The sequence below is a fragment of the Gymnoscopelus microlampas genome, assembly GCF_963454915.1.
Source record: "Gymnoscopelus microlampas genome assembly, chromosome: 5".
In the NCBI taxonomy this organism is placed as follows: Eukaryota; Metazoa; Chordata; class Actinopteri; order Myctophiformes; family Myctophidae; genus Gymnoscopelus; species Gymnoscopelus microlampas.
The window spans coordinates 15,586,726-15,599,166 of NC_139942.1; the positions used below are offsets into that span (position 1 = coordinate 15,586,726).

General features: G+C 39.9%; 1 protein-coding gene across 1 annotated transcript; it reads right to left on the reverse strand.

Annotated features, from left to right (window-relative positions):
• Positions 1–1,459: 1,459 nt before the first annotated feature.
• On the reverse strand, positions 1,460–4,456 carry LOC311044940 (uncharacterized protein; the record flags this gene model as incomplete). Its single annotated transcript, XM_084056752.1, has 4 exons — positions 4,355–4,456; positions 3,866–3,976; positions 2,975–3,097; positions 1,460–1,518 (listed from the first exon to the last, which is right to left on the reverse strand). The coding sequence occupies exons 1-4, from the start codon at positions 4,413–4,415 to the stop codon at positions 1,460–1,462; spliced, it is 354 nt and encodes a 117-aa protein (XP_083912878.1). The 5' UTR covers positions 4,416–4,456.
• Positions 4,457–12,441: the final 7,985 nt, after the last annotated feature.

The following is a 12,441-nucleotide window of genomic DNA, read 5'->3' on the forward strand; positions in this document are numbered from 1 at the left end:
CCCCCAAACCCCTAAACTATATAGAAATCTATGCATTTTGTAACAGTCACTACATATATAGTCAAGAAAGCATTTAGTCATACTTAAAGTTTAAAGTGCTTTATTAGCAATGAACATTGTTATAAATGTTTAAATAAATAGGCTGAACTAGCCTGAAGCATAATACTGTATTATATGCATATAAAGTGCTGTATGCCTGGGGACACTTTTACTGAAAGAGGACAATAATAAAATGTAACACTTGTGTGACCCAAATTAAAAGATTAATAAAAAATAAAGAAAGTGCAAAAAAAATCTCCTTCCCTCAACCAGGCAACCATGGCCAGCTATGTAAGTGCACTATGGTTGTGTACCGGAAGTTGAGAGCTGGGTAAGTCCCGGGAAAGACGCACTGTGATTGGCCAGTAGTCACTTTGAGTGGCAGTTGGGGCAAAAGCAGTCAGTGGGGCAAACGCAGTCCCCACCAACATCATTTACGATTCTGTGCCTATCGGTACATAACTCGAACGGCACTTAGTCGACTAGCAGGCCATCGGCCGGTCGGTGCGGGCCGGGCACTCGCGCCTGGAGGCGCTCGGGCGCGCCTCCTCGGCCTCAAGGTCTGCTGAGTCGGCACGCCTCCGTCATGGTCAAAAACTATACTTTATCGGCGAAAAAAAGTAGTCCGCGGATGTTTGAAAAAGTATTGTCCCAAGCAGGAGTCGAACCCACACTCCCAATGGTAATGTAGTGGGACTCTAATGATTAGCGAGGTGCGCCAAGTGGTCGGTGCCGAGATTGGGTATTCGGGCTGTATTAGAATGTGACGTCCTAACTCTTCTATTGTAGAAGAAAGAAGTCCCCACCCGCGTGCCCGCCAAAAAGGTGCACACCGTGCACTTACATATATCGCGCAACCATGACAGGCAGCGCAGGGCAGGCCCAGACAGAGGATTGGCTCAGAACGTGGTATCTTAGCAACATTGAAAGCACTAACTCTCATAGCCAATGAGCCAATGAGCTGCTGAGCGCCTTCACCCTAGCATCAGATCAGCGTTGCCAAGTCTGTTTATTTACCGCAACTTTTGGACAAAATTTGGTTTGTTTTATGCTTGTTTATGAAGGCCGGATGGCTCATTTCTCTCACTATACTTGGCAACACTGACTAAAACATGCACAGCTGAGCTCTCACTCTCACAGTCACAGTAGCAAAGAGACAGGACAGCACATAGATCGCCCTGTCATTCATATTGATTCCCCAACATTAAAATACGGAACAAAGTGCGTCCCATATCAGTTCAATACGGAACGGACGGGTGGCAACCCGATTGTATTTTTGTACTTTTTTTTCCTTTTCCTCAGTTTCACGAATTACTACTGTTTAACACTAAGTTTCATCATTGAAGTTAAGAGAAACATCACTTCTCACAGATCCAGGGACCGGTAAATGAACATTCTCCATTTTTCCATCCTTGATATGTTACGTAGAATGCACAGTTCTTGTCTTCATCGATAACAGGTTGTCCTCTGGCCCAGAACCTGCAGAGTAATACACAACAGCATGTAATTTAACCACATCCACTCAGTGACTCACATACAGTGACTTTGGTAGAATTACAATAGAAAAAAAAATGTCTGACTGTGTTGTCAATGGTGTTCCATCCACCCATGTCCATTTGCCTTCAGTCCTTTTCAGACCAATCCAGGGTGAATGTGGCCAATCGCCCAATCCTCTGATGAATTCCTGATCATTTGTCAATGTTTGAACCATCATTAATATATTGATGATTTAACTCAAATCCTAGAATTACAGTACATCACATGCATCTATATGATGTGCGTCACACAGACACACACGCACACACACGCACGCACGCATACTCACACTAGGGCTGGTATCTTTCCTCAGAAATGATATTCGAATATTGGTCTAAAAAATTTGTAGATATTCAAATATATTCTAATATTATTATTATTATTATTATAAGTTATCAAGTGCTCGGATCCAATAATACATAGTTTTTTGTATTGTTCCTAAATAAACATACAAATAATAGAAATATATATATATTCGAGGAATATTCGAAATTTGAATATTCATTTACCAGCCCTAACTCACACACACACACACACACACACACACACACACACACACACACACACACACACACACACACACAGACAGACAGACAGACAGACAGACAGACAGACAGACAGACAGACAGACAGACAGACAGACAGACAGACAGACAGACAGACAGACAGACAGACAGACAGACAGACAGACAGACAGACAGACAGACACACACACACACACACACACACACACACACACACACACACACACACACACACACACACACACACACACACACACACACACACACACACACACACACACACACACACACACACACACACACACACACACACACACACACACACACACACACACACACACACTACTAACCAGTTCTTCTTTGCTGTTAATGACAGCAAGATCTGCTCCTGTCTTCAGACATTGTTCTCTACATTCATCCCAAGATTTCTTAACAAAAACGTGACCATTATAGGAGCTTTCTCTAAACTTCTGCCATCCAGTGGAACCTGGCTTGTCTAAACATCAAACAGAGTTTTATATTAGAATTGACTAAATATCAAACAGCAGTTTTATATTAGAATTGACTAAACAAACACACAACTGAGAAAGAAATATTTACATTTTAACACTGAGGACTTTACTACAGTATGTCTGTATGTGGAACACAGAACGTTGATGTTCACAACATTGTAAACCTGAACATTTTTTTATCTGGTGAAATCTATAGACTCCAGCTAAATGTTACATAATCATTTAAATGTTATTCAAACCTATGCCATTTGTTTTACATTATGGGATGTGATGAACTAGCAATGAGGAAGGTTTATTCATATGTTTTTAATATCCCTGCCACTACTTCATATTCCTTGAAAAAAAGTGTGTAAACTATCTCACCTGCTATTTCTCTCTTAAGCTGGTTTACTTCACTTTGCAACTGGTCTCTCTCTATGGTCAGGTTCTTGCATCTGGACAGGGTCAGGGTCAGGTTGTCCAATAACTGCTTATTGTCCGAATGATCTGCAAAGGAACATAGTTGTTACTACGGCTAATGATGAGGTCAAGTATCTGTGTTGAAAAGGAACTTTGAGAAGACAAAAACTCAATGTTCCTGATCAGGTGTGTTTTTATGTGAATAGATCTCAACATGTATAATAAAGTATTGACTCACAGTTGAAAGTGCATGATGTGATGACTATGGCATTTGACCAGTGGTGGAGAAAGTACTCAACTCCACCCACCCATAGGCTACTTGAGTCAAAGTAGATAGATACTCACTCCTGGTCAAATATTATTCAACTATACAAGTGAAAGTTGCTCTGTCAAATTTACACTTGAGTCAAAGTACTGGAGTACTTTTTTTTTTTAAATGCAAAGACAAAGTGTATTTTCTTTTTACCGTAATATCATTGCTGTATTAAATTGAAGACATTGACATTTGCTCCAAAATTCTAAGATTTTCCAGAACTTTTCAAAAAGTATAAATTATAGACATTTGCCATTATGAGCTTGTAGATCGGCTATTTTCACTATTTTAAAATAGGGCTTAGGTTCATTCATAATGTACTTTTTCCCTTCCTAAATATAGTGGAGTCAAAAGTGCAATAGTTGTCTTTGAAATAGTCGTGGAGTGAAAGTCATCCAAAAGTATCCAAGAAATACAAATACTCAATTAAAGTACAACGTCAACTACTCAAAAAAATACTTAAGCTCATTTACTTGAGTACTCTACTCAAGTAAATGTACTTAGTTACTGTCCACCACTGCCTTTGACCAACTGGTACTCACATTGCAGGGCCATGTCTATGGTTCTCACTGCTAATAGGGCACACAGCACAGTGAGACACACTGCAGCTGCTCTGAAGGTGCCTCTCTCAATGGTGATGGCTCTCTGCACAACTGGAGGATATTAGTACAGTGCAGTTCAGCTTCAATGTTTCATTTCAAAGAATACAGAGTAAGTATTATATAGATACGTGACCCCCCCCCTCATTTAGTTATGAATACATGCAGTGACAAATATCAACCCCCCTGCCCGGCTTCCCTCCCACAAACACGGGTCAATCGTGTTCGCATGACACTCGACAAAGCCTGATGCACCGCGGTGGATTCAAACCCACAACCTCCGCAGCACTTTTACCACTGCATCACCCGAGCGCCCCATAATTATTATTCATAGCCTGTCCCTTGTAACCATTAACTACCTGGGTGACAAGCAGCTGTAGTAATGATGTGAGAAGAGAGAGAAAATGCAGCAGTAAGTGTATTAATGTGTACCTTGATCTCCTGTAGCCTCCTGTGAGCGGGAGTCTTGGACACTTTCATTGACATACACCATGTTCACCTCCTCCTCTGCTTTCTCCTCCTGCCTCTGTTCCCTGCCTCAGTGCCTCCTCCATCATACCTCACCCTCTGGGGTCTGACTGGCTTTCCAGAAATATGTGAAGACATCCTAAAGAACAAAGAACTATTTTGTATTATTATTATTATTATTATTATTATTATTAACAATTACAGTTACAATACATAGATTCTATGAAAATAGATTTAATGGCAAATTATCAGTGTGTGGTTTCCTAAGAGTAGTAAATATCCCCTTTTTTTGTGTCCTGCCTTAAAAATATATATATATCTCAAAAGATTTTTTAAAGTTTAAACAAAAACAACAACTTTTGATCAATTAAAAACAATTCCAACATTTTTCAAATTTAAATAAATAACGTATAAGAAGTAAACGCTGCTTTGTGAGCTTGTAGATCTGCTATTTTCACTAGTTTGGGTCCTGGGCAAACGCAAAACGGATTTCTCTTTTGGGTGTCGAGCTAAGAGGTTTGGGAACCACTGGTCTAACGCACACACAGACGCATACAAAGGCCTGAGTTGTGGAAGCGAATAGATGCCATAATTCAAATGAAATGGCAAACCCGAAAATTCAATTGAAATGCTTTTTAATCTTCAGGAAAGGAACGCATTTTTTGAGACAAAAATACATGTAAAATGCAATAGTGTTTACATTTAATCTACAGGTGTGCTCATTTGTTGACTTGATGATTTGATGAATTAAAACAATAAATAAAAGATCATTTGATTTTATTTTATTTTTAAAAATGCCCTGATAAATAACGGACAATGTTAAAGTGAAAATGCAATTTTGAAAATGAAAATGAAATAAGAGAAGATCTTTTTAATCTTCAGATAATGAATCGCATTTTTTGAGACAAAAATGAATATATAATGCAATAGCATTAATCTTCAGGTGTGCTCATTCTATGACAGACTTAAATTAATACATAAAAGGTCATTAAATTTAACATTTTCTAAAAATGCCTGCTAAATAATGGACAACATTAAAATGAAAAGCTATTTTGAAAATGTAAATTAAATAAGGCTAATGCTTTTTAATCTTAAAATATAAAAAAATGCATTAGAGACAAATGAATGTGTAATTCAATAGCATTTACATTTCATCTCCAGGTGTGCTCATTCTATGACCGAATGAAAAAGCAAAATAAAATTGCTTTATTACTTTTCAAATCCTACCCTGCGCAATAATAGTAGGATTTGAAAATGATAAAGTAATGTCATTTTCTTTAGCTTTTTCATTCTGTCATAGAATTAGCACACCTGGAGATGAAATGTAAATGCTATTGAATTATACATTAATTTGTATATAATAAATAATAATAATACAAATAATTATGATATAATGTACTTGTACTGTATTTCTATTAAAAAAAGTTATCTTACTCACTTCGTCCAATATCTGATGTTCTACATTGGTCTTCACTGTTCCAGAATAGATTCCGAGCTGTTGTGTGTTCTAGCCTGACTTTAACACTGTCAACCCGAGCAAGTACTTTTGGACATGTGAACATGAGCATTCTCTTCCACTTGTGGTAGGGTGGTCTAGGGTGTTTGGGTGGGGAGGAAGCCAACCCCAAACCCGCCACCCTTGTAGTTTTCACAAACAAAAGTGAAACCCATTGTTCTTAATCTCTTATCTCTTAATCTCTTAATCTTTTCTAAGACATTTTTATAATAAACAAATGCATGACTGTAACAAATCAATGTAGGCTACATTGCAGCAGGAAAAGTATGGATGTTTTGCTTGATTCCTTCAAATTATTGTTAAGCTTGCAGATCTGGTTGCATTGGCTATTTGAAAATAGCAGATCTACAAGCTCACCAGGATCCTGGATGGTTTGATTCTAGGCTTAAATTAATTGATATAAATATTTTTGGAAAAGTCAATGGGAAAAATGCATTGAGTATTTTGCAGTGGCACCAGGAAGTGGCCGCAACTGCGATGCCCTATAGAGGGTAAAAAGAAAAAGAAGTTAAACTTTGTTGAGTTCATAATAGTGGCGACGCTGGTATTGTAGATAATAATGAGAAATGTAGATTGATGTCACAAATGATGCTTTTGAACATCAGTTTGTAGTCCACCTTGTTACACTTTTGCTCAAAGCAAGAAACAGGTATGTTTAAAACACAGCTCCCCACTTCCTGTATCATGTCATATTTCTTGTAGTAAGAACAGCAATGCTGCTGCTGTCAGGCAGAAACCTCATATGTCCAAAACAGTTCCTTATTTATTCAATAAAATAAAATAAAAATAAATAGTGACAATAGCCGATCTACAAGTTATTTGCTCATAGCTGGGACAGTGGTTGACAGGTGCCAGGGCCTGTGTCACATTGGTGGGCCTGCGTGTCATGTCTCATGGGGCCCCTTCCTGCTTTGAGATCCTCCACAGCTTAGTCTGAGACCGCAAAGTACCCAGTTAGCTTGTTGTGTGGCCACGAGGAAGCAACATATGAGTCTTGGTGGTGGAGAGGCTGTGTTCCGGCGGAAGGAGACTTCACGCTCTGAACAGCAGCTGAAAGCAGAAAGTTGCAAGCAGGACGATGCAGCATGCACTAACTACACTACCGCAGTACCACTGCACACACCTACACACCCTGCAAACACACTCCGCTAGGCCGACAGGCTATAGCCGATCTACGACCCCCGATCTCGACATGTTGTGAGCTTGTAGATTGGCTATCTGAGCTATTCTAAAATACTTTTCAAAATAGATATTAATGTCTATAAAGTTTAGGCATAAGGGGCAAGATAGGGCCCATAGTTCCCACGGATTCACAATGAAAACACGTTTATCTTTAAAGAATAATACCATGTCTATTTTTTACATAATATTTGTTGTTACATTATCATTAACATCTTGGTGTTTTGCAAATTATTTGGGGGCCCACTCGCAATACCCTAAAGGCCCACCAGTGGGCCCCGGCCCACACGTTGAGAACCACTGCAATAGGGGGTCCTTGGCATGGGGGTCCTTTTGGGAACCCCTGATCTGGGGGAGGGTTTTGCTGAGTAAGCACGTGTCAGCGTCACCCAGCTTTTCATCATCTGGGGATTCAAACTACAGCAGCATCAGGAGGCGGTCCTCCCTGACCTTCACTGTACCATGTGACTGCTGTTAACCTGCACCTGCAGAGATGTTGGTGTCCCACAGTCAGCACAGGAACAGATGGAACTCTGAGCCATAGGACTGACAGGGAAGGACATGCACACACACACACACACACACACACACACACACACACACACACACGCACGCACGCACGCACGCGCACGCACGCACGCGAGTGCACACATGCACAGATACAGAGAGAGAGACAGAAAGAGAGAGTGGGACAGAAAGACAGAAGGAGATATAATGTATTTTCTTTATTTTTATTTTTATTTTTTTATCGGGATACACACAGACCTCAGCCAGGATTCTGCCTCTCCAACCTGGCAACCTTCCATCCAGTGCCTGGCCATGATGACCTGTCGGAGAGACACATTATAGGGAAGAAGTTTCAACAAATTTCAAACACAAAAATATACCAGTTGTACAAGCTACCTTTGTATTATTCTATATTTATTGGTGCCAATCTAGCTGTATGAGGGTTGAGGGTCATTTTCCACCACAACAGAGGGCCCTGTGTACATGGACTGGCACTACAGCACTGGCACTGACTGCACAGATTACTCTGAATATGTGATGACACGCAGGGATTACATGAGAGTCTATAGTACCACTGCAGCCAGCTCACAGGACTGCTGTGACGCGTAAAATGAGATGTAGTTTTTGTAAAGCGATTGTTAAGTGAAAAAGACACCCTCAAATCTGCGTGAAAGCCTCAAATTTAGTTTAGTAACTTTTATCAACACTGCAGGGAAGGGTCTTGTTTATACTCAACTGCAGAGTATGGGACATCGCATGCCTCCCGAGGATACAGAGGTCATATTCTTTTAGTTTTTTCTGGGGATTTAGCTACCAGAGGTGCAGTCTCTGGCATTTTGACTGCACTTTCGGCGAATCCATATCCCGTTGCTTTGCATGATGATGTCAATGTGATGATGATGTCAATGTTTTGGGAGAAGTGTACAGATTGTACACTCTCTGAATTACAAATGGATGAATTTACACTTAAGATATGGATGAATTTATGATCAGTCTGGAGAGAAAGAAAGACCATATTATATATATATTTTTTGTATCATGTTCTAATCTTTTATTTTAACCCATCAAAAACTCTTCTCACGTCTTCACATACACAAAATATCTAGATGTGAGCCACTTGAAACCCTATACTTGGTGTATAGTGACTTTTCTGTTTTTGCTCTACATTAAATACCTCTCGCTGAAAATAGCCGATCGACAAGCTCACACCACGCTGCACTGCGAGGCATTGTGAGCTTGTCGATCTGCTATTTTCTACGAAAGGTGTCCCCATAATACGGATCCTGGAGTGAAATAATTTAACTATTGAAGTAGTAGCCTTCCTGTCACAAATTCCATTCTTTGGAAGTGCCTTGAGATCTATGTAGACCAATTCAAATCTCTTCAACTCCTGTGCATGTGTGAGTCATGATGTCTGCAGCAGTTTGCATGCATCTACGGGCTTACTGTAAGCATCATGAGATGAACAATGAGTCAGTGACTGTACAGCTAAATGACAGAACATAGCACGCACAGCAAGCTTTGGCTTGTGCTGAAATGAAAATGTAATGTCTGAAAAATTGGCACAAACACATGGATAATATTTTAGTTTCTTACATGGCTTCCAGCTAAGCTCTCTAAAACATTACTGTACATACTGTAGTGACAAAAACATTAGGCTCTATCACAGTGGTGGAAAAAGTACTCACATGTTTTTTTTTTAAAGTATCAATACTGCAATGTAGAAGTACTCCATTACAAGTAAAAGTCCGGAATTCAAAGTTTACTTCAGTAAAAGTACAAAAGTATTGGTATCAAAATGTACTTAAAGTACCAAAAGTAAAAGTACAAAAATGTTTGCAGACAAAATAGCAGATCTAACAAGTTCACAAGTGAGCTTGTAGATTGGCTATTTTCAAATAGCCTAGGTATAAAATGTCATAATTCATATCTGAAAAGTAACTAGTAACTAAAGTTTTCAAATAATTGTAGTGGAGTAAAAGTACAATATTTTTGCCTCTGAGATGTAGTGGAGTAGAAGTTAAAGTATTGGAAATTGGAAATACTCAAGTACAAATACCTCACAATTGTACTTAAGTACAGTACTTAAGTAAATGTACTTACTTAGTCACTTAGTCCACCACTGCTCTATCATTAACCCTTGAACCCATCTCTCAAGAACAGATTCAGAGCTGCGCTAGTAAAAAACAGCAGAGGGCGCTGTTTTTCCTTTTTTATTGACATGGGTTCCCCGATTGCTTGAACCCAGACAGCATCCATATTCTGGGGGGAACATTAGCCAAGATCTACAAGCTTATCAGATCTATAAGCTTTGAGTGTTGATGTGATAGTCTGATATGTTCACTATTCCTGAAAGTTTCTGAACAATGTTAAAACAGTTTGAAAATGTTCAAAAGTCTGTCTGTGGTTCACTGTTTTTTTTAAATAAATATTTAACTAAATGGGAACTACATTGGATATATTGGAACACAGGTTCTATTTTCCAACAGTAACGGTATATCTGGACATACAAGGTTTCCACCCGACAGCCACGACATGATAAGAGAAACAACCACAGGTCACTAATTGGAAGTGGCCCTGGATAAAGACCATCAACCCCAATTAGAAATCTCACTGGAGAAATTAACCTTTCTACATACATCCATCATGTATGAGAGAGAGGGGGGGGGGGACTAGAGAGAGTAGAGAATTAAATACTAAAATAAGAGTGAGAGTTTTAGAAGCCTGGCTTGCCAAGAGGCTTGCCTGGGTGTAAAACTAAAGCACAGGTTGCCAGTCAACAGAAAGTCTATTTTTATTCAGAATGGTGGGGCCGGGGGAGTGGGAGAAAAAGCAACAAAGATTCTTCCCAGTCCGGGGGGAAAGAAACGTTTTCTTTGTAACTCAACAATATCTCTCTCTAACTCACACAATATCACTGTGCCAAGGCAAAGCACTCTATGTCTCTCTGTGTCTCTCTCCCTCTGTGTGTTAAATGAGGGCTTCTTGGCCTGTATGTCCACTCAGTGTTTCAATGGGATACAGGCGTGTGTCGTTAGCCTAAGCACAGCAGCCATATTGGAAAGAAATTGGGCTTCTTCCTTACTTCCTTCACAGGTGCTACCAATGATACTAATGAAGGCTCTAGTCCACTTAGTGTAGCACAGTGGTTCTCTCTCTTTTTTTTCCAAGGGCCCCCATAACTGAGAGTGTACAAATGGAACCAAATGAACCCAAATGTAACTCTTCCTTACTCTTTCTAACTGAGGTTAAGACGTGGATGACCAGAAGCTTTCTGCTCCTGAACTCTTTTAAATCAGAAATGCTGCTAGTAGGCCCAGCTAAACACACCCATCTGTTCACTAACATAACTTTAAACCTGGATGGCTGCTCAATAACCCACAAAGCAACAGCATAGCACTGCACTGGCTGCCGATACAGGCCAGAGCCGACTTCAAGGTTCCTGACCTATAAAGCCTTAAACAGACTTGCCCCATCCTACATGTCCAGTTTAATAGAACCGTACATCCCTGGACGTCCACTACGCTCCCAGGATGCTGGTCTTCTCACAGTCACAACAAATAATAAAATAACAGTTGGGGGCAGAGCATTCACACATCGTGCCCCCTATCTCTGGAATGCTCTCCCTCAAGTTGTTAGAGATGCCGACTCTCTGGGCATTTTTAAATCTAGGCTAAAAACCTATATTTTCCCCCTGCATTATGGTTCCCCCTAGTTTTATTGAATTTATTGCTACGTGGTTTATTGCTACGTTCTTGCCCTGTGGTTTTAAATATTGTTCAAAATGTATTCTCTTTTCTTTTCTTTTTTTTGTTGTTCTGTACTTTTTCAGGGGAGGCATGCGTTAATCCGACAGACCTTTTCTCCGACTATGTGGCATCCGCGTGCGGTTAGGGTTAGGGTGCGGGTTTGGTTCGGGTTTACTGTTTAATGTCGGAGCACTGCGCTGTCGGAGGAATGCGCTGTCGGACTAACGTATTGCACCCCTTTTTCAGAACTGTGTACTGCTGCATGGTTTTGTTTGACCATGCATGCAGGCACATTTTACTGTGTTTCTTCACTACTATGTATTTTTTGTATGACCTGTTGTGAAGTGCACAGAGACCCCTTGGGGTGTGATGTTGCACTATAAATAAAAATAAACTGAAACAGAAACTGTTATAAATTATTGATTATATACACGATCTATAGGGATCAATATGTACCAAGATGGACTAAAAGACACATTAATGAGAAGACAGGGTCAGTAAAGCTGACCCCTCACCCACTCTACTGCTCGCCCCAAGTCACAAGTTGAAGTAATAGCACACCTGGAGCTATTTAAAGACTCATTGCAACATGCCACTGACCACTACAGTAATAAGAGAAGAAACTGACCACACAAGTGAAGTGCATGACTTGTGACACAGCACAAACTAGATTCAGACATAGGAAATCCCAGCAAAGCCTAGAGGCAACAGACTACTTTTAGAAGAAGACCTGGCAAGATGAGACAGGGTTTCCCTGCTTGACTGCAGTGATTGTGACATAGACTTGGAAAGGTCAAAACTCTCAAATGGTTAAACTGTTCTGCTAATAACGTTAATGAATGTACTTGGATTACACTGTGACGACATTCATCTCATGTATAAAGACACCTTACAATCCTGTAAAGTCCTAAGCAGACCTGCAGCGGTCTGCTTCAGCTTGTGTTATTGGCTTATGTATGGCTGACTATTTAAATAAACTAATATGTGATTATAACTTGTCGTTGTCTGTCGATTACTTTAATTAATAAGTAACAAAACTTCCTTCACATGTGTTACCAATGATTCTAATGAAGGCTCTGTTCCATTTAGTGTACAACGAG